This window comes from Vigna angularis, chromosome 8 (assembly GCF_016808095.1).
Source record: "Vigna angularis cultivar LongXiaoDou No.4 chromosome 8, ASM1680809v1, whole genome shotgun sequence".
NCBI classification, from domain to species: Eukaryota; Viridiplantae; Streptophyta; class Magnoliopsida; order Fabales; family Fabaceae; genus Vigna; species Vigna angularis.
In genome coordinates, this window is record NC_068977.1 from 13703590 (window position 1) to 13727466 (window position 23877).

The 23877-nt window shown below is 35.3% G+C and overlaps 1 protein-coding gene across 2 annotated transcripts; it reads left to right on the plus strand.

Annotated features, from left to right (window-relative positions):
• Positions 1-148: 148 nt before the first annotated feature.
• On the plus strand, positions 149-13045 carry LOC108345624 (aspartokinase 1, chloroplastic). Of its 2 annotated transcripts, none has more exons than XM_017584251.2 (14): positions 149-353; positions 529-1006; positions 1118-1200; positions 1326-1366; positions 2369-2523; positions 2680-2829; positions 2944-3039; positions 3120-3236; positions 4332-4451; positions 4544-4636; positions 4714-4836; positions 5019-5135; positions 12176-12238; positions 12644-13045. In XM_017584251.2, exons 2-14 carry the CDS (start codon positions 629-631, stop codon positions 12743-12745), a joined length of 1638 nt encoding a protein of 545 aa, XP_017439740.1. In that variant the 5' UTR covers positions 149-353; positions 529-628; the 3' UTR covers positions 12746-13045. The 2 variants fall into 2 exon arrangements, with proteins under 2 accessions (XP_017439740.1, XP_017439741.1); XM_017584252.2 differs by having other exon boundaries at positions 150-353; positions 4714-4830.
• The last annotated feature ends 10832 nt before the right edge of the window (positions 13046-23877 follow it).

The window sequence follows — 23877 nt, forward strand, 5'->3', positions numbered from 1 at the left end:
CCCTAGACAAAATATAGTTCTTAGAAACTAAAAAGAAATTATGCTTTCAATTATGTTTTTAAACTTATAATTAACAATGAATTTAAAAGACATTAATCAATAAATTGAGAACACTTTAAATCAAGCTCTTAAAAAATCGAACATAGATTTTTTGTCGCATATGTGGAACACGTATATAAAACACATTTTGGACCCTTCATGCGTGGGGTGAGTGAGAAGACATAAATAAAAGAGGAGTGCCGCCAGAGTTGCCCCACAACTCTTCCTCTGTTTCGTTTTCTTTTCTCATTCTCAGTTCCAAAACTCTTCATTCTCTTCTTGCATTTCCACCTTCCAAAGCTCTTTCTCTTAAGGTTATCTCTTCGCTTTTCATTTACAATTTTGTCTCCATTCTTGTGAGGTTTTGTTGTTCCATAAGACGAAATAAACCAATGAGAATTGATTTGTTAATCATAATTTTGAGTACTTTACTGTTTCCCATGATGCTGTGACTAAATGGAATAAAGGGTGTTCTCCTTTTTTGTGCAGATCGAGCTTTGGAGAACTCGAGAAAGCATTTGGGTCTCAAGGCTTTTTCAGATCCCTGAAGGTTTGTGTTCATTTGTCGAAATAACTTGGTTGGAAAAGCATGGCAAGCGCGTTGCAGTTTCAAGGGGTTCACGGGAGCCTTGCTGTGAGGAGGAGCATTCATTACTGCAAGCCCCAAATTGGGTTTGCAGCATTTGGTGCTCCTGTTTGTGCAAGAAGAGTTTGGGGTGATAAGGTGACATTCAGTATTACGTGTAATGCCTCGGCAAGTGATGTGATTGAGAAGAGTGTAACTGAGTATGAAAAGGTGAGTAGTGAGGGTGAAACCAGTTTCACATGTGTCATGAAGTTTGGTGGCTCCTCAGTGGCTTCTGCTGAGAGGATGAAAGAGGTGGCTTCCCTTATATTGAGTTTCCCAGAGGAGAGACCTATAGTTGTTCTCTCTGCTATGGGAAAGACAACAAACAAGCTTTTGCTGGTATTTTTGAACCCACTGTTTTGTTTTCTTTATGTTGGTTTTCCACTGTTTTGTTTTGTGATAATCAAAGACTGTTGTTGAGTAAAAACTGTTTGCTTTCTGTCTTGTTAGGCTGGAGAGAAAGCTGTGAGTTGTGGTGTTACTAATGTGTCAATTATTGAGGAGCTCAGCTTTATAAAAGACCTGCACGAAAGGCAAGAGCAATGAGTATTCTGTTTTTGCTTTTTCTAGTGTGACATTATCTAAAGAATGAAAATTCTCTTTTTATACCAGAAGAAGAAAGCTATTTTCTCACTGCATGTTCTTACTTGTTTCTCAGGACTGTGGATCAGCTTGGAGTAGACAGATCTGTTATTGCAAGTAAGTTGCTTTGTGCACAGTGATTAAGGACCATTTGAATATTATTTTTTATTTGTGATAAAAAAGGTATTGACTGATCATTTCGCCTACCCAGTTGTTTGTATTCATTTGTATGCAGCAGTGGTACCACTTGGCTTATAAGGTTGTGGAACATGCATTTGGTTTATTCGCTAGATTGAACGATACCTGTTTGCACATTTGTCACTGTTTCACTCTGTAATTTAATAATTTTGTCTTACGTTGAGAAATATGATTCAAGATTCAAGTTTATTTTATATGATCATATTCCGAAGAAGTTTGTGAGTTGAATTTCTGGTCTTCTATCTTTGACTGTCTCGACATTAAATATGCGATGCCAGTCTGGATGTTTATGCTTTAGGTGTTAGAATTAACAAGTCTTTGGTGCAGTGGAAGACTGACACAGTTTGACACTCAGATGAATATTTAATGAGAAATCACATTATTTTTTCTCTGATTACTGCTGAACAATTACAAATCAAAGGCTTTAGATGAAATGCGTAAGAAAATGGTAACTAGTAAAAGTATCTTGGAAAAGGAAACTAATCAAGATAGAAAATAATTATCACATGCTGCATCATTTTATACATAACCTGAAGCAGTAGCTATATTGTATGTGCATCGATTTTACACTACAATTGTGATTTTGATACGCTGCGACAAGGAACAAAAAGGCATTTCGTTTTGTCATGCCCATGATGGCTTATGTTCAGAAAAAAAAAATACTGTCACTGCTTATCTCTCAAATTAAGAAAAAGCTGAGACTTTGTCATAGATTGTGCTTATAATTGTAACATTAACTGTGTTGTTTATTTTATAAATTCATAGTTGCTGCACTTTATTTTCATTTATTTTATCACCTTTTGGACTATACGAATTCTATCATATACCATCTTTCTTCTCAATATGATTGTTTGATAATTTTCATATGTTTTTGGCTCATTTTTGTGGTTGATTTCCTGTTGCATGTGGAAACATTTCCAGAGCATCTAGAAGAGTTGGAGCAACTTCTGAAGGGAATAGCTATGATGAAAGAGTTGACTAAAAGGACTCAGGACTATTTAGTTTCCTTTGGAGAGTGCATGTCCACAAGGATCTTTGCTGCTTATCTTAATAAAATAGGTGTCAAGGCCCGCCAAGTATGTGTTGTTATTTGCTTATTTAATACACAATATAACTGAAAGCTTGTTAGTTTTTTTATTGCTCATATGATGTCCCAACTTTGAGCAATATTTCAGATTTTGATTTGTTTTCTCTGATTATAGTGATTTTTCGCTAATTTAATTGTTTGACAGTATGATGCATTTGAGATTGGTTTTATAACTACTGATGATTTCACAAATGCGGACATTTTGGAAGCAACTTATCCGGCCGTTGCAAAAAGATTGAATGGCGATTGGCTCTCGGATCCTGCAATTGCAATTGTTACAGGCTTCCTTGGAAAGGTATTTGTTGTGTCTTGTTTTTTCAATGATTCTTTTCATTTCTTTTCTTTGACTTTGTTACTAAATGAAAGTTCTCTAACTAGAAAGGCTTTTGGCTTGTTTTTCTTCTTGAAGGCCCGGAAATCATGTGCAGTGACAACACTGGGAAGAGGGGGCAGTGATTTGACAGCTACTGCAATTGGGAAAGCACTTGGGTTGCCAGAGATTCAGGTTTGCAATTGTACATAAAACACATAAATGCATGTCAAAATGGATACGAAGAAAAACAATTAATTCAATCTCTTAAACAGGTTTGGAAGGATGTAGATGGTGTCCTAACATGCGATCCAAATATATACCCAAAAGCAGAACCTGTTCCTTTTTTGACATTTGATGAGGCTGCTGAACTAGCTTACTTTGGTGCTCAGGTATCATTACAAAATTTTCACTTATCCATTTCTTTTGACAATATACCATATGATTTCTCTATGGTTTGAAACAAATTATAGATTCCTGATGGAATATCTCACAACATCAATATTATGACCGTCTTAAACACACATCTGAACATCACGCTAACAAATTAATGGTACAAATGCTAGCATTGAGATAGTAGAAACAAGGAGGCATTGCTCCACATAACTAGTTAAACTAGGAGATTATGAATTTTGTGCATTGAGTAGGCAATGGGATACAGTAGAGACTGTACAGGGTAGAACTAGCCCTTTCCAATTGTACCACTGAAGACTAACAAAAGAATTGTGTGTCAACATTGCATGAGTTGAGAAAAAGGATTCATGTACTAGAGAGATGAGTTTCCAAGGGTTTGCATGAATGATATTGGCAATATTGTTACTTGTCATTCTGTGTGTTCTACTGTTGGCTGATTTGGTGTTCAAACTGCGGGATTGGGTGGCCCACTGTAACAAAATGGTTGAAGCAACATCTCTGTTGTTAATTGGATGCTTTTGCACCCTTTACTGCTTATTTGGTATATAATGGTTAACAAGATGACATTCTTTTGGCCACTAACCAGGCTCTTTAAGCAATCTCTGATTTGTTCTGTTAATGACTATATTCCAGTGATTGTGTTATTACCTAATCTATTATCAGGTCTAGACAAAAGCATGTTATTGCTCATCACATTACTGCAAAGTAGCACAATGTGGATCTAAAGATAGACTTGTGCAGTGGAATATGATGGAAATTAATAGAGTATGGAAGTATTACTTTTATAGACCAGAATAGAAAGATCAAGGAAAACAGTGATTGCAACTGGACAGAACATGAAAATACTAGGAAGTGAACATAAAAAATTACATAATATCTCTTGATTCCCAAAACTCAGAAAATCCTTAACTTTCTCTCTCCCCTATTATTCTCCTCTTTCTTGTGTAAAACTTATAAGACCTCCGCACATGACTACATTGGTCTACAAGTGGGTCCATTCTAATTTTCAGATGTAAGTTCTTATCAACAATCCCATCAAAGGTGAGTCTAAATCTCAGTTCTCTGATTCTCAGGTTCTGCATCCACAGTCTATGAGACCTGCTAGAGAAAGTGATATTCCTGTTAGGGTTAAAAATTCTTACAACCCCAAAGCTCCAGGTACTCTCATCACCAAGGCAAGAGATATGAGCAAGGTGTGTAGAGCTTAGTTTTGTCATAAATAGAAAATCCCATTATCTCAAGTAAGACTCTGACTGTGTTTAAGTTTTCCCTTTTCCACCTGCAGGCAATATTAACAAGCATTGTTTTGAAACGTAATGTGACCATGTTGGATATAGTGAGCACTCGCATGCTTGGTCAATATGGTTTCCTCGCTAAGGTGAGAGCTAATACTCATCAGATATGTTCTCCATGTGGTTGAATCTCTTCCACTTTTCATATTCCATGTGTATATAGGTATTTTCAATCTTTGAAGATTTAGGCATATCAGTTGATGTTGTAGCTACAAGTGAAGTCAGTGTTTCCTTGACACTGGATCCATCAAAGCTATGGAGCAGAGAGCTAATTCAGCAGGCAAGTGTAAGCATACATATTCTTGTAATTATTTTTTAAATTCATAATATTTTGTGATGCTTTAAATGTTTTGCCTTCCTTTGTGTTGACTGTGTTGTCATCTGTCTGGTTGCATATCACCCAGTTTTTTACTAATACTTGAAAAATTAATCTAACTCTTAGTGAGATATTCAATGTTATTTGAGCAGGAGCTTGATCACGTTGTTGAAGAACTAGAGAAAATTGCTGTGGTGAATCTCCTGCAGAATAGATCCATAATCTCTCTCATTGGAAATGTTCAGAAGTCATCACTAATATTGGAGAAGGTTCACTTTTAATCTATATTTGAATGTAGTTCCTACATATGTTTAATTTTTATATGGAGATTTAATTGCTTCATTTCCATATAACTATCTGGCCCTTCCTCCTTTTTTCTGGGTGAGGAATGTAGCTTTTTTCTTTTCCGTGGGAAACCTTGGGCATTTATTTATTTATTTTTTTTTGGAAAAGGAAAAACCAGAGGTTTTTATGATGTGATTTTAGGCACAAGTTAATTCATGTCCACATGCAAGATTATGTTATTTAATTTTTCCATGTTTACCTTCTTCTGCTGGTGGCATAATGATAGAAATCATTTCAGTCAATAGTCCTTTGCCCAAGAATAAGTAGGATTGATTGTTAATGGTATTCTGTTAGAGTTAGGTTAGAATAGGAGGAGTATTTGGGGAATGACTGATTTTGTTAAGAGGGAGTGGGGTTGGTTATATATTTTCCTTTTGTAAGAATATGGAGGGTTATCGGGTGAATCCTTGGAATACATATTTGGGGCAGAGAGAATCCTCCCTTGCTTGGGAGAGCTACACTTTGGAGACTCGCCCTGCCTTTGAATTATGTTGTTTTAATTTTCTGATTGCAATGCACCTTTGATACATAGTGTATAGAGAAGCTTTTCATTTGGTGTGTGAGTACAAGAATGACTTTGCAGCATCTCGACATCATTGAAACTGACCTTGTTGCTATTAAGTTCATACTCCAGTCCCATGGAGCCTTCATTACCACCCAATCCACAATGATGGTGTCATACTCATCGAAGCTAGACTCCTTACTCTCCATTGGAGCTTACCTCTCGCTCTTTGTTTGAACCATTGTTGACGACTGAGCGAAGTGCAACTCTTGGCTCTCACTTCCTGTCAAAGCTCTGGAACAAGAATCGTCCCTCCTCCGATGGAACTTTGGCAGTGAAATGCATGGACCTTCCCTCCTCTAGAGAGGATCCTGTGTGATGGCTTGCAAGGGCTGAGTTGTACTTCTCCATTCAGAATATGCCCCCAAAAATGTGTATGTCCCTCATCCAAATTTGCTTGGTGGAAATGACCTAGCATTGGTTCAAATTCCTTTCCAACATGGAACTTGATTTGCTTTGGGAAACATTCAAATGAGCCCTCTTGGACATATATGGTGACCACCAATTAGGCTATCCATTCTCACAGCTCAATCACCTCTATCAATCCACGTTTGTTGATGAGTACGTGGAGCCATTCTAAGTGCTTATTGCATAGGTTACCCCCTTGATAGAGGACTAGTATATGGGTTTTTTCTTGTGTGGTGTTTATGATGGCATACACACCAAGATGTTGGCATTCATGCCCCCAAATTGAAGCTGTATTATTTTGGCAGCCTGTCTTAGAGTGGGAGTTGGACTGCCTTCCCCTGCCTCGAGTACTTAGTTGATGTCTCGCATCACAACCAAAGTCATCATCCTTAGGGAGGTGTCACAATTAGGGTCACAACGGGATGATGGAAATTTGTTTTAAAAGAACAAAGGAGTCATTACCGTAGTTTATTATGAAACCAAATTTAGGTTTGGGAGTTGGTTACATGAAGGACGTATTAACATCCTACGATTTTTGTCCTAAGATCCTTTAAAGTGTACAAAATAAATATAATTTTTAACATATTTGTTTCCCCCTAAAAATCAACCAAAAACCATTTTTAGTTACTAATTTTCTTAAAACTAAGAAAATATTTATTTGGGTCCAACAAGGGTTGACTTTACTCTTACGTATTCTATTCACAATGTAAAAATTTAGGATTACGTAGTATGTGTAAAAGATTTTGTTGGTTGGTATTTTTATTTTTTTTAATGGGTATTTGATATTGAAAATCTTAATTATCAAGTATTAGACTTAACATGATAATCAATGGTTTTGAAAATTATTTTGAGAATTTTAATTATCAATTAAATCCAAGATTTTACCAACTGGGGTCATGTAGCGTTTGGATCAAATTGTGTTTCTCAAAACTTGTCCTACTTGAAGCTCCTTGATAGAAGTTGAGGTCTATGCTTCAAATGTGGAAGCCATTGGGACTCGATCCACGTATGCTCAATTGACATTACGAGAACTACCTAACATCAACAAGTCACTCTCACTTGATTGTGAAGAGGGCAATGTCAAATCCTGGACTATTGTGAGTTGGAACAAGGGATCTAGGTCAAGTAAAAACTATCAAGTTTTGAAAGAGAAATGAAGGAATATTCTGTTGAATATAATGAAAATTATATATGGGATTAATCTCCTTTGTGTTAAATATACACATAGGGTCCTCTATTTATAATAGAAAAAATATGGGCTAAGCCCAAAATACAAATAACAAACTAACTAAAGATAAGAGATAAAGATAAAAGATAAATATAAAATAAAGATAATATATCTAACACTCCTCTTAAGCTGGTGCATACAAATCATATGTACCAAGCTTGTAACTAATATAATCCATAAAAACTTAGTGAAAATATTTACTTCTGCACTCGAGTGACACCAAATTACTAATGATTTGCAAGACGACATAGAAGACGAAGTACACCCTGGTCAACAAATCTGGGAGGTTGCTTCATGTAAATCTCTTATTGCAAATCGCCCTTGAGGAATGCCACTAGTGGTTAAAGAGGTAATTGTTGGAGAGCTACCACGACTATAAATAAACTAACAAAAACCATCTTTTCCATGTGAAAAAAAGCATATATGGATGGGTCAAACACAATGGTGACAAAAAAATGAGGTTAGAAGAGACAGCAGCGGAAGAAGCCATGGATGAACAGGAGAGGAAAACTATAAAAGTCAAAGATTCTCCAATCAAGGCACCTGAAAAAGGAAAAAGAGCAACCTCGATGCTCTGAATAACTGCCTGAGAGGAGACAAGACGTGCAACAACACATGATGAACGCGACCTCGATGCTCTAAATTACTACTAGACATGTCACCATGCACGACGAAAAAGAAAGCAAATCCATAACTTCAAAAGGTGCTGAGAACGCGTAGGAGCTTCGATGAAGGCGTCGTTAATAACATGGTGGTTGCCTGACTGAGACAATAAAAACCATGTGATCGGCGATCGAAACTTAAACTTTGATAGTGGCAGCGGTAGACGACGACAACAGTAGATAGCGCCACTGCCGACAACGGCAGATGTAGTGACAGAGGCACCAAAAACTTTTTCCTTAAAAGAACCTGACTCTAGATACCATGTTGAATATAATGAAATTTATATACGGGATTAATATACCATTTGTAGGGAGGGACAACACACACATAGATCTCCACACTGGTAAGATATTGTCTGCTTTGGGTCAAGCCCTCACGGATTTGCTTTTGGTACCACTCCAAAAGGCCTCTTACCAATGGAGGTATCTAATGTGTATATAAACCCATGTTCATCTCTTATTTTATTTGATGTGAAACTTTGTACCTAACAATCCTCTCCTCAAACAAAGGACTATGGCCTCCTACCTCCCCTACAGCGAAAGTCTTTTTTGTTATCCTCGAGTACACCATGGTCAACACTAAGCATCTCTTTGCTCTCTTTCACAATCCATGGTCACACAACACTGAGCTTCTTTTGCTCTCCACCTCCCATGATTCATCTGACTATCTGTCACTAGCCACCTGCCAGGACTTCACCTTATCATGGAGGGACGTACTCGTCTGAGCCCTCCAGACCTGAACCGTGGGCTCTGATACCATGTTGAATATAATGAAAATTATATACGGAATTAATCTCCCTTGTGTTAAATATACACACACGGTCTTCTATTTATAATAGAAAAATTATGGACTAAGCCCAAAATACAAATAATAACAAACTAACTAAAGATAAGAGATAAAGATAAAAGATAAATATAAAATAAAGATAATATATCTAACATATTCAATTCTTCTTTTAATTCATAATGGTGCCATTTAGGGATGTAAAGGAAAAACTTGTATCAGTGAGTATTCGTTGATAAAATCCACAATGGATAGAAAATAGATATTATAAATGGAGACTCGGGAGTAACGGCTACAAGTACTTTTTATACTCGCATATTAACAGGGTGGGTATGGATATCATAGTATCCATACTTGTAGATACTCCTGTTAATTTTTAATTTACCAAAATACCCCCACATATATTTACTTTTGTGATTTTAATTGGACTTGTATTAATTTGAGTTTATTTGGACTTCGTTTAAAATTTATGATAGTAATGTATTGTATTTTATTTGAATTTGTTTGGACGTTGTTATCTTTGATTGAATATTTAAAATTCAGTTTTATATATAGATCTTTTATAGATTTTTATGGATTGAATATTTATAAATATTTAAATTTTTAAAATTTTCATAACTATACAATTTTTTATAACTTTATACCATTTTTATATAATTTTCTTAGAGATTTTTATGGGTAAACTATTTTGCTAAATATTTTTAGATGTTTTTTTGTAAATATTCGTGGTATCCACGGATTTTTGCAAAGATTAAAAATATATGTGGATACTTGCCTAATGGATACCCACACGGATATGGGATGAGTGCGTGGCATATATTTATCTAGTGGGGAGGGTAGTGGGGAGCTATTACTCGTCTCGTCCCGTCCGTTGACATCTCTAAGTGTCACCCACAATTTTGTGGCCTCTCCAACCTTGTAGTGTCCATTTTGCATAAGACTAAGCTATTAATTAAAGTGCTTAAGGGCTATACAAAGCCATTCAAGTCAAGGTTGGTCAACACTTCCTCTTTTTGTAGAAGCTTATGTGCTAGACCTTCGACGCGTTGACATCATCTTGAGCATGATGTGGTTGGAGAGCCATTGATTGGTATCAAAGGACAATGTGCTTCCAAGATAAGGGCGAAGTTATCACTTTACAAGGGTATCACCTCCTTGGCTTATCAATTACTCAAACTCTCCAAGGAGTTATTTAGAAAATGGTCATCGGTGAAGATTATATTATTTCAAGTGAAATCTTTTACCAAATTTATGTGAAGTCTTGAGCACGTTTGAGATTGTCTTCCAATTTAGCCAAGGGCTTTCGTCCAAGCAAGCCTTGGACCATGTTGTCACCTTGTTTAAAGGACCAAGCTAGTCAATGACTAGCTGTATGGATATGTCTATCACCGTAAGGACGAGATAGAATGTAAAGTGCGTGCGTTTTCCAGTTTGATAATTATGGTTAAAAGGACAAATCTTGGAGGATGTGTGTATATTTTCGTGCCCTGAACAGGTGACCGTAGATAAATATCTTGTTCCAACTATTAATGAGTTGATTGATCAGCTTCATTGATCTTACCAAATTCGAATGTAAGGTGGGATGTTTGCAAGACCACTTTTGAACCCACAAAGGGCACACTACGAATGCCTCGTTATGCCTTGCAGGTTTGTCAATGCTTTGGCGACATTCCAGTCAACCATGATCATGGTATTTTAGACTTTTTTGTGTCGTTCTCTTTTTCGATTATATCCTTGTGTTAAAGTCTAGATTGGAGCACACATTTGTCCCATTTGTGTGAAGTCTTGTCTTTGCTGAAAACACATCCATTTGTAGCAAATGGGAAGAAAGCTCATTCGGTTTGTCCTCTATAAACTATCAAGGACATGTGATCACTAATGGAGTTCAAATGAATCCCAATCCAAGCTATTGTAGTGTGGCAATTGACCACTACTACTAAGGAGGTACGAGGATTATTAGCCCTTGCTAGTTATTATCGTAGGTTCATTCGGGATTATGGAAAAAGTGCCCAATGTCTTACTATCTAACTAAGAAGGATGAGTTTCATTGGGGAGTCAAACCATACGAGGCATTCTTTTGATTGAAACAATTCCTAGCGTCCTTTCTTGTTTTGGGGTTACTGGATTTCCAACAGGAGTTCAACATTGAATGTGATACATAAGGAAGGGGATTTGGAGTAGTCTTGATGCAGCAAAAACAACCAATTGCTTATTTTAGTGAGGTACTCCTTCCAGCTAACCAAGCTAAGTCTTTTTAAGGATGCTTGCGTTGGCAGTGGAACACTGGTGCATTATTTGTTGGGAAGAAGCTTCAAGGTGTTTACTGACCATAACATTCTCCACCATCTTCTTCAAGAACGTTTGATCACCACAAATCAACAATGCCAGCTCGTGAAGCTCATGGGGTTCCAGTTTGAAGTAATATATAAGCCCGGTCCAAAAAATAAAGTCCTGGATGCTTTGTCTCGAGAAAAGGGCCTGCTGAAGTACCATCTCCATCAAGCTCAACAGACCATGAAGAAGAACGCTGACAAGCATTGTCAGCAACTTGAGTTCAACATTGGTGATTGGGTCTATGTCAAGCTTCGACCCCATCACCAGCTGTCAGTGGCTCGCTGCATCAATCCCAAGCTCTCTCTCTCTGCTTCTATGTAGCATTTCAAATCCTGTAAAGGTTGGAGTCATAGCTACAAGTTACAGTTACCTGACCAGGCTCAAATTCACCCAGTTTTGCATGTGTCCCAGCTGTAGCTATCTGTCACCAAGGAATCTCCTTTATCTGCCATCAGCCCAGCCTTATATCTGCTGAGCCCGAGCTTCCAACACTAGAGGTAGTGTTATCCGTGCAAGACAACAAAGGCTCAACCTATTCTGCAGAATAACTCGTCCTTCGGAAGTCAGAACCTGTCAAGGAAGCCACCTCAGAGTTTGCAGCAACCATTCGTGCCAAGATTCCAAATTTCAGCCTTGAGGTGATGGCTAATTCTATTAGACAGGGTATTGATAGAAACCATTCCTCCAGGTGGAATAAGCTGTCTATAGTCACAGACTCAAGAATAAGAAGCAGGATTGATTGTTAATGGTATTTTGTCAGAGTTGGGTTAGTTAGTTATATATTTTCGTTTTGTAAGAATATGGAGGATTAATTGATGAATCTTTGGAATAGATATTTAGGGCAGAGAGATTCCTCTCTTGCTTCGGAGAAATCTGCTCTGGAAACTTGCCTTGCCTTTAAATTCTGTTATTTTAATTTTCTGATTGCATGCACCTTTGATACACACTGCATCACATAAGGAAATCACTGATTGATCCTACTGCAGGCTTTTCGTGTTCTTCGAACCCTTGGAGTCACTGTGCAAATGATCTCTCAGGGTGCATCTAAGGTATCCCCTTATCCACTTTATATCATTCATCATATTTGATGGAACGAATAAAAGCCTTTTTCATCCCAGGCAAAGGCTTGAATCAACAGTCATTGTGTGCACTTTGCATGTGCTAGAGGATTCCAAACCTTAGGCACTTGGGAATATATGATTATATTAATGAGAAACATATTTCACATAAACACTTTTCTTTGAAAAGGGAGGGAGAATGATCAAGCTTTTTCATATTATTCATGGCACAAAGATTCCTCATCCACAATCCCCCACTGCAAAATGATTTGACTTTCTCAACTTTGTGTGTGTGGTATTCATCCTGAGTATATCAAAGTAGAGACATTGATTTTGCATGCATGTCAAGACCCTTAAATGGTTTGATTTTCATGTATTATGTCTGTTCTTTTGCAGGTGAACATTTCATTGGTTGTAAATGACAGTGAAGCAGAGCAGTGTGTGAGAGCTCTCCACTCAGTCTTCTTTGAGAGTGAGTTGTCTGAGTTAGAGTCTTAGAGGAGTATTACAAAAGTGGGAAAGGTTATGTTGCTGAATTATCTTAGTGGACACTTGAATGTGTCAATTCTTTGTTCTAAGATATGTATCCCAGTGTTATATGGTAAGGTATGAAGAAAGCAATTTTCACTAGTAGATTCTTGTTAGGAGGAATGGCAAAGCATCAGTCTTGGTAGTGCTGGTAGTTGGTATTACTATAGTGAACCTTTTTATTCTTTTACAGCTGCTTCCAAAGGGTTAATAACAGGCTGCAAAGCAATTATTGTTGACTAAATTATTGGAAATCATGTTTTTGTCTCATTTTGTTCATCATTTATGCCTCAGAAATAGAGAATGCATATAGCAAAGACAAAGTTAAGAAAAAAAGAAATAGGTAAAATATAAAATAAAATTTTAATTATTTCACAAAGTATGAATAGATGAGAAATAGGATATTTTTTAAGAGTTGTGTAATTTGATTGATTTTATTAAAGATGAAACAGGTAGATAATATAGCACCTTCTATATCTCTATTTTCATAAACACAATCAACACAAATAGTATGAAAATATAATTTTAACATATAGGAGTAAAATAATAATTTTAACGTTTTTAATTTTTATTCATTTTTCAGTTTTTTTCCAAATTTTTAACAAAATCAAAAGTAAAGCTCCTCTTCATTTTCCTGTTCTCTCCACCAAACAAAGAGTTAAGATAGTGTATGTACTAAGAAAATAAATAATAAAATCAAATTCCCGTAGAAAATAATTAATAACATCCATATAAAATAATATAATATAGAAATGATAGAAACAGCTTTTATTACACTCTTGCATATACTCTACTCAATTTACTAAGATCCGAAATTTTGTTTGGGTTTATTTGGTTAATTGTAAGGGCTTGTTACCACCCCTTAAAACAAGTTGAATAAAATGGGCTTATTTCTTTCACTATTGGACCAGAGATAGTAAAATGATTCAAATAAGGCTTTTACTTCCCACCACGCCAATAATTTCTTTTTTCACCCTATAAATTTTTAAAATAACCATTATATATATGTTTCGGAAACTTGTTGGAACATACTTTCCAAATTTTCAAAATAAGATTTTCCAAATTGAATTTTTGGAATCAGATTTTCGGAACAAAATTTTCGAAATCATATTTTTATATATATGAAATACATTTTGAAAAAAAATTCTGTAACAGGATCTTCCGAAACAAAATTACGAGTTTTTTTTTTCGCATTTTCTCTTCTTACTCTGCAACATTCTCTTCCTCTATAACATTTTCAAAAGCTTAAATAAATGATAATAAAATATAATACACGTGTGAGAATTTTTAATTGTCAAAATATAAAAAATGAAAATGACAATGTACTTTGTAATGATTTTGAACTGCTAATTTATTTCTTCTTTTATAGCAAAAATACTAGCGGTTAAAACATTTATGTTACAAATTGACATGTAAATGTGATTGTTATTTTTATTGTCAAAAATATTATTTGTGGCAACATTGAACCTTTATTAATGATGGGACACATGCTTAAGGAAACTAAGTTTGTTTAGACGGAAAATTTCTTCACTTTCTTTACATGTCAAATTGTAGAGTTTTCTTGTACTTGTTTCAATGCTTAATATGTTTGATAAAATTCTTATCTTAGTGTGCATGTATCTTGATTTGATTGGTTGAGCTAAGTGTTCATAAACATCTAGCAACCAGTCAACAATTTTAAAACTGTTTTTGATGGCTAATTTGAGTTTGGTTATGATCTTTTAAATGTTAAGACAAGATCATTTAACGTTATGAGTTAAGACAAGATCGTCTAAACAAACTTTGGTTTGAAATTTAACAAAACATCTAAACGAAATAGGGTTTAATAAAACATAAACCTTCTAGAATAAAAGCACAAAGCGTTAAATGCTATACAAAAACTTATCCTAAACGCTATGTGTTACTCAAATAGACAGTGTCTAAACACTTACCTTTATATAATGTCTAAACGCTTAGGATCCTCCAATGCTTTAATGCATGTACGTAGTAGTACTCTTTTGCTTATACGAATTAAAATAAACTGAGCAAATAATGTAGATTAAATAGTGATTAAGGACAAATTGGCTACTAGTTAGATTGCAATGCCTCAAATCCCGGATTAACAATGAATCATGTGTTCCTCTCACCCCCAATCCAACAAAAATCAATCAACTAAGCGGAGATTAATATGATTTTCATGACTACGAATTAAGCAAACACACACACACACATATTTAATCACTTTCGCACGACAAATTAAGCAACTGTAACTTTAAATGTATACAAATTAGACCACTAAGTGTGAACCAAATTGTAACGCACACAACCAGATGATGCAGATGAAAGAGGAGTAGAAAAACAATGGTGCAATAATCTCAAGGAAACATTACAATCTACCTAGTTACCAACCCAACAAATTTAGCCTTCCATTAAAACAAATTGCAACCAACAAAAATAAATTAAAAACATCAACACAAAGTAACAACAAAGGCAAGAAAAACGAAATTGGAATGAAACTGGAAAATGAATTGCCAAAACCTAAGACTGACTAACTCCAACATCCCCTGCTGAATGCTCAAAAGTTAGGCTGCATGGGTCCTGAAACCTAGGTAAGTATGCCCTCCCCGTTCTAACAATGGGCCCAAGTCATAAATCTAGCCCAAAATTACAAGGAAATGAAACACAAATGAAATAAAAAATGTTGAGGTGGACAATGGTGTTGTGCTGACGTGGCAGATGACGTGCAGATGACGTGGCAGAGGACGTGACAATTCCTCTTGAAGTTTAAAATAAAATTTCAAAACTATCCTGAAAATTATAACGAGAATAATTAAGCTCAAAAAATTCAAATTAATTAAAATATGAATTACTAATCGAATTAAACCCAAATAGAAAAATTGATAAAATAATAGACAGTTAAGTATAATTCAATGATTAAATTTGGTATAGAAAGACAAGTAAATAGGAGAAAATTATGATTCATCAAATTAGACCACACTTAGTCTTTTGCACTCCTGAGCAAAATCAAGACGCAAATCAAAGAACAATTAGAAATGTATCAAGAAAGTGACACAACAGAAGGAAACAAAAACAAAAAACACACATACGTAAACAAACAGATTTACACAATCCTCAATGAATCCTAGAAAAAAAGGAGTAGACAACATCCAACACACAAAGAGTCAAAGATACCAAATACTCATGGAAATCATCCAAGCATTTCAAGACTGTTAGCATAAAGCTAAAGAACAAAATTTTTGATGATGTCTTAAAGTCAAGTCTCAAGTGCTCTTATTGTAGGAAGATCTTCATGAAGACTTGTTTTTATATTAAAGCTTTTATAATTTAGTAGATTTATGTATAGGATGTGGTTTATATTTGATTCTCTGTATTGTTTGCCTTAGGTTGCGTTAAAATTTATTTTGAATCCGAAAACCTCATTTAAGACTTAAGATAATTGATTATCAATTTATAGTAATCAATTATTAGTAATCAATTATGACTTGCCATAATTGATTATAATGAGCAATTATGAGAATTTTTAAGCAAGCTTTTTTATCGTTGTGCATTCATTAAATGCATAATTAATTACCATAATCGGATAATTGATTATCACACGTTAATTAGTTGACAACGAAATTTTGGAGATATCCTTGAGTGAGATCTCTATAAATTAGATTGGGACTCTCATTCTAATATACGAAATACAAAATACAAAATAAGTGTATTGAAAAATCTTATTTGCAGTGTGCGATGATAAGTGTTCTAGGGTTTGCTGAACCCTTGTGCTGTGGCTTTGAGAACTTGGTGTGTTGGCATAAAGCGAGAACTTTCACATGGAGTGTGATTGAGTGATGTTGCTATTGCTGAGTTAAAATCCTATCATCCTTCATGAAGCATTCGAAGGAGGTGTTCATCCTTTGTGAAGATTCAGAGGAGGTGTTCATCCCTTGTGGGTTACAAGGGAAGTGACTTTCATCTCTTGGGGGTAACAAGAGAGGTGGTTTCTAAACTTTTACAAATTGTTTCTTTGTGATTGTAATTTGTAATTTTTTTTGTGAGTAGTGAACTGTTTATCTTGATTTGAGATAAACGACTGGATGTAGGATTGGTAAGTTTTGAAGCAGGATAAAATTATCTGTGCAAATTTCTCTCAACCTTACTCTCTTTACTTGTCTTTATTATTTGCTTGGTAAGTTTAATTGAGTAGAAATTAAAAGGCACACGTTCGTATTAAAAACTCTCTTGCTTTGTTATTCCACGCTAACCATTCCACTACAACCGCTTTGAAAATTGGTATCAGAGCTTGATTTGGTAGTTATTGAAATGATAGGATCATATCAAACATTTGCAGAGGGTGCTTCTATCAATAGACCACCCCTATTCACAAGTGAAAATTATGCATTCTGGAAGGTTAGAATGCAAATATTTATTGAGTCTATTGATGTTGATATTTGGGAAGGTATTGCATTTGGCCCTTTTGTTCCTACTAACAATATGCAGGAACCAAAGCCCCGTGTTCAGTGGACTACTGAAGATAAGAAGAGATTTCAAAATGATGTGAAAGCTCGAAACATTATTTCATCTGCTTTAACCGTTGACGAGTTTTATAGGATCTTTGTGTGTAAGACCGCTCAAGAGATGTGGGAAGTGTTGAGAGTGACCCACGAATGTACAAATGACGTAAAGAGAGCAAGAAAGAATACCCTAATTCAAGAATACAAAATGTTCAGAATGAAGCAAGGAGAAACAATTTCAGACGTTCAGAAATGCTTCACCAACATCGTTAATCTTCTCATTGGACTAGGTAAGTCTTTCAAAAATGATGAACTTAATATAAAAATTTTGAAATCTTTAGACAGGTCGTGGCAACCAAAGGTGATTGCAATCTCTAAGTCACAAAACCTCAATGCAATGACTATGGTAACACTTTTTGGAAAGTTAAGAGAGCATGAGCTTGATCTTGGAAGACTGGATGAAGAAGAAGCAAAAAACTAATAAAAAAACGCTAGCTTTCAAATCCGAGGTCGAGAGGAGCAAAAGCAGGATAAAAGATGAAGACTCAGATGATGAAGAAAATTTGAGTCTTGTGATTAAAAGGCTCAACAGGTTCATGAAATCAAAAGACAAAGGAAGAGTCAAATACGAAAAGAGAGAAAATCAAGGATCTTCCTCAAACGATAGATGTTATGGTTGCGGAGAAAGCTGGCATTTAAAAGCTGATTGCCCAAATTAAAAGAAGGGCGAAGAAAAGAAAGAAAAGAAAACCTGCAACAAAAAGAAAGCCTACATCGCATGGGACGATGACAACGGAACAGTTTTTGACTTGAGCAATTCTAACGAAGAAGCAAACATCTGTTTAATGGTGGACGACGACACTACTGGAAGCTAAGTTATTTCAAAATTAAGGAAGAAGTTTTTGGGTGTGCACCAAGACTTGGTAAAGTATGGTTTGTCAAATTAAGGGGGAGTTTTTAACTTGAAAAGAAAATTTTGATAATTTTTTTTAACTACTTCTCTTTCTTCCTTAAAGAATCAAATGCAATTTAATTATGTTTAAGTTACTAAATAAAGAGGAGTATTTCTTTATCCTGTTTTTATTTATTTATTATGATTTCTAAATTTATTGTATTTTCTATGTTTTGAATTATGCCTCCTGTTTCCCTTTAATAAAATTTATGATTTATATGTTTATGACTTATATTCAAGGGGAGTTCTTATATTTAGGGGGAAATTTTTTTTATATCTTACATAACGTCTTTTAATAATGATAAAAAAAGGGAAGAAATATGTTTAAAGGCTTAATTATATTTATCTTTTGTCTACTAATCCCTCTTCTTTAATTTATGTATGAGTTACAGATTAGTATAGGTTACAAAAAGCTTTAAATTAAAATATTTTTGATCATCATCAAAAAGAGGGAGATTGTTGGCATAAAGCTAAAGAGCAGAAATTTTGATGATGTCTCAAAGTCAAGTCTCAAGTGCTCTTATTGCAGGAAGATCTTCATGAAGACTTGTTTTTATATTAAATCTTTTATAATTTAGTAGATTTATGTATAGGATGTGGTTTATATTTGATTGTATGTATTATTTGCCTTAGGTTGCGTTAAAATTTATTTTAAATAAGAAAACCTCATTTTATACTCAAGATAATTGATTATCAATTTATAATAATCGATTATTAGTAATCAATTATGACTTGGCATAATTGATTATAATGAGTAATTATGAGAATTTTTAAGCAAGCTTTCTTACCGTTGTGCATTCATTAAATGCATAATTAATTACCATAATTGGATAATAGATTATCACACATTAATTAGTTGACAACGAAATTTTGGAGCTATCCTTGAGTGAGATCTCTATAAATTAGATTGGGACTCTCATTCTAATATACGAAATACAAAATACAAAATACAAAATAAGTGTAATTTGAAAAATCTTATCTGTAGTGTGCGGTGATAAGTGTTCTAGGGTTTGCTAAACCCTTGTGCTGTGGCTTTCAGAACTTGGCGTGTTGGCATAGAGCGAGAATTTTCACTAGGAGTGTGATTGAGTGATGTTGCTGTTGCTGAGTTAAAAGCCTATCATCCTTCATAAAGCATTCAGAGGAGGTATTCATCCTTTGTGAAGATTCAGAGGTGGTGTTCATCCCTTATGGGTTACAAGGGAAGTGACTTTCATCTCTTGGGGGTAACTAGAGAGGTGGTTTCTAAACTTTTACAAATTTTTTCTTTGTGATTGTAATTTGTAATTGTTCTATGAGTAGTAAACTATTTATCTTGATTTGAGATAAGCGACTATATGTAGGATTGGTAAGATCCGAACCAGGATAAAATTATTTGTGAAAATTTGTCTCAACCTTACTCTCTTTATTTGTTATTATTATATGCTTGGTAAGTTTAATTGAGTAGAAATTAAAAGGTACACGTTCGTATTAAAAACCCTCTTGGTTTGTTATTCCACGCTAACCATTCCGTTAAAACATGGAAAAATAATCAATAAGCTGAAGAGGTGAAGCAAAAGCAACAAAACCTCACATGATGCACTATATCGCTATATCTCTCAAGTGTATAAGGTAAACAATTTCAACTCAATACACTCAAGAAAGCAAGCGACAAACATACTAGACAAGCCTTTAATATCAACACTCAATACATATGCATGTTCAGGTCAAAAGGTCTTTTCAAGGTTGTAATGAGGCAAAGGACAAGAGAGGATAAACTATAGATGAGAAGCTACAAACCAAAAGGAATAAAGGAGCAATGGGGAACAAGTGAAAATATAATAAAAGCACACCCAAAACCTCTAATTTCAATCCTCTTCTTGACTTCACCATTATTTTTTTCTTTTTTCTTTTGTTTTTTTAATCATATAGTAAGAGACAAGATACATAACATATTTACACAACAAACAATAAGAGGAACCAAGAAAACCAACTATCCAATTCATAAGAATCCAATAAACGCACACACACACCTCCACACTTGTTCTCAAAACAATACTAAAGCTCCAAAATTCCCTAAGGTTAAGGTAATAATGGTTTTTCACTTAAGGCTAATTTATGAGCTTCAAAAAAAAGTAAAGGGAAAAGCATAGGTTCAAAGAGGTTTTCAAAGGATTAAATCAAGGTAGGCTTATTTGGCTTGAGGCTCAAGAACAAAAAATGCCTTTATCACTTCCAAACATGCATATTAGTCAAGAATCATCAGAAAAAGTCAAGCCAAGGCACACGTCTAAGCAATTAAGAAAATATAACACACACAAGAAAGAACATAAACTGGCTCAAATCCTCACACAGGGTATTTCTGTCACACTTAAATCATCCTTTCAAACCTCATATAATCATTTTTCCAAGCGGAGAAAAGCAGGACTTTCAAATCATACAATATCAATCAACTCCTATGCAAGAGTGAAGTAAGAGCCTAAAACTTAAACAAAACCCAAAAATCGAGAGAAGCATGCAAAGTTGTACACCAGACACAAGGTTAAAATAAAAACAACCTAGAAAAACCTAAACAAAGAATAGTCTCTCCTTAGACCATACTTAAACTACACATTGTCCCAATGTGTCATAAACAAAATAATTGAACAATAAGAACAATCAAAAGATCTAGAAAAGTGCAATAAAAGTGAAGAAGGAGAAAGAAAATTCCCTAAGTCAGGGGGGAAGAGAAGCTGGATCGAGCAGAGAAGTCTCCTCCACAACTGTGTCCAGATAGGAAGGATTGTTGAGGAAAGGCTTCAGTTGGTGCCCATTGACTTTGAAGCTTTTGTCTGTGGATTTTTTTTTGATTTCAATTGTAACATAAGGATAAATATTAGTAACAACAAAATGTCCAATCCACTTTGAACGTAACTTACCATCCATGAGTCTGAGCCTAGAATTATATAACAACACTTTCTGCCCAACCATGAAGTCCTTGCTAACTATCAAGCTTGCATGGAACTTCTTGGTTTTTTCCTTGTAGAACTTAGATTTCTCAGAGGCTACAAGGTAGATCTCATCGAGTTCATTTAGTTGCAACTTCCTTTCCCCTACATCCTAATCCATAGAGAAGTTGCAAGTCTTCACAGCCTACTAGGCTCAATGCTCTATCTCTACAAGTAAATTACATGGCTTTCCAAAGACAACCTGATAGAGAGACATTCCTATGGATGCTTTAAAGGTAGCCTTATGCACCCAAAGAACATCATCCAACTTGTTAATCCAATCGTTTCTATTTTGTTTGACAATCTTCTCTAAGATTCTCTTGATTTCCCTGTTTGAAATCTCGGTTTGCTCATTGGTTTGGGGGTGGTATGGTGTAAAGACTTTGTGCATTACCCCATACTTCTTGAGCAAAGCCTGCATGGCTCTGTTACAAAAATGGGTGTGTTGACCACTAATAATGGCTCTTGGTATTCCAAACCTGCAAAATAGGTGAGATCTAACAAAATCGATAACAACCCGAGCATCATTAGTTCTAATGGCTCTTGCTTCCACCCATTTCGAAACATAATAAATAACTAAGAGAATATAGGAGAAACCAGAAGAGACAGACAAAGGACTCATGAAATCATTACCCCAAACATCGAACACCTCACAAAATAACATGAGCTATTGAGGCATTTGTTGTCTCCAAGAAAGGGATCCTCCTAGTCTCTAACATGGCTCATAGGTGCTACAAATCCTCCACGCATCTTTAAAGTTGGTGGGCCAGCAGAATCCAAAGTCAAGCACCCTGCGAGTTGTCCTTTATATGCCTAGATGGACACCAGGTCCGAAAGAATGACAAAACTACAGGACCGAGTTGACCTCATGATCTGGTATGCATCTCCTGGTTACCTAGTCACTGCACAACTTCCACAAATAAGGGTCATCCCATATATAATACTTAGCGTCACTCTTAATTTTATCAATCTAAGCTCAAGATGCTAAGGGAGGAGAAACAAAAGCAACTAAAAAATTCACAATATTAGCACACCACGGGGTAGAGTAAGAAAGAGAAACAATCAACAAATTTTCATTTGGATAATTATCCTGGATGGGTAACACATCTACATTATCCTCAACTCTCTCAATTCTGTTAAGATGATCTGCTACAAAATTTTGTACTCCACTCTTGTCATGGATGTGCAAATCAAACTCTTGGAGTGAGAGCATCCATTAAATTAGTCTAGGCTTTGACTCAGCCTTCTTCAACAAGAACTTCAGAGCTGCATGGTCTGTAAAGACAATAACACGTGAACCAAGCAATAATGATCTAAATTTATCAAGAGCAAAAACTATAGCTAAAAGCTCCTACTCGGTGGTGCTGTAGTTTGCTTGGGCAACATCCAAAGTCTTGGAAGTATGATAGATCACTCTAGGCAGCTTGTCAACCCTCTAAGTCAAGACAACCCTTAGTGATAATTAGATGCGTCACACATCAACTCAAATGGGACTGTCCAGTGAGATGCCTTAATGATAGGAGTGGTGGTTTATACTTCCTTCAGGTAATCAAATGCATGCTTACACCTGTCATCAAATTGAAATTCAAGATCTTTATAAAGCAGATTGGATAGTGGAAGGGCCTTCTTGCTAAAGTCTTTAGTGAAGCGCCTATAGAAACCTGTATGACCAAGAAAAGATCGCACCTCTCACATGCAAGATGGATAAGGCAATTGTGACATAATAGAGATTTTTGTGGGATCTACTTCAATGCCCTTACAGGAAATGATATGCACGAAAACTATACCTTGTTCTACCATGAAATGACATTTTTCAAAATTAAGAATTAGATTAGTTTCATTGCATCTATGTAACACTATCCAAACTATCCAAACATGTGTCAAAAGAGGATCCATAAATAGTAAAATCATCCATAAACTTCGCTATGCAATTTTCAAGAAAATCATTGAAAATGCTAAGCATGCACCGCTAGAGTGTACCATGGGTTTGTATAGGCCAAAGGGCATCCTCCTATATTAAAAGTGCCAAAGGGATAGGTGAATGTGGTTTTCTCTTGATCCTTAAGGGCAATATGATTTTGAAAGTAACGAAAAAACCATCAAGAAAGAAATAATGCGATTTACCTGCCAGACGCTCAAGCATCTGGTCAATGAAGGGCAGCGAAAAATGACCTTTCTGTTTTGCTTGGTTCACTCTTCGATAATCAATGCAGACTCTCCAACTGTTTAATATGCAATTAAAGTGCAGTATATACTAGGAAATGACTCCTAGGTCGTCTCTCAAGAACCAAATATGGTTCATGCAATAGGTCAAACACGTAGTGGACATGGGGTTTTGAACAATTTGTGTTGACTAAAATAAATATATTAAAACACGAATTCAAACACTAATGAAAGACGATTGGTCATTAGTTCAATTACAATGCTTCTAATCCTTGATTAGCAATAAATTAAACACTATCCTCACCCTAATCCAACATCAATCAACCAACTAAGCGAAAATTAATTAAGCAACCAAATTGCACAAGATTAAACGATTATGCACCACACAAGTTAATAAACTAAGTGAAGATTAAACTCTTAATTAGTCTACTAAGCGTCTACTAATTGCAAGTGCACAAACAACTTAAACATGATGTGAGGCAAGGCAACACAATTACAATGACATTTCAGAAATCTCATGGAAAC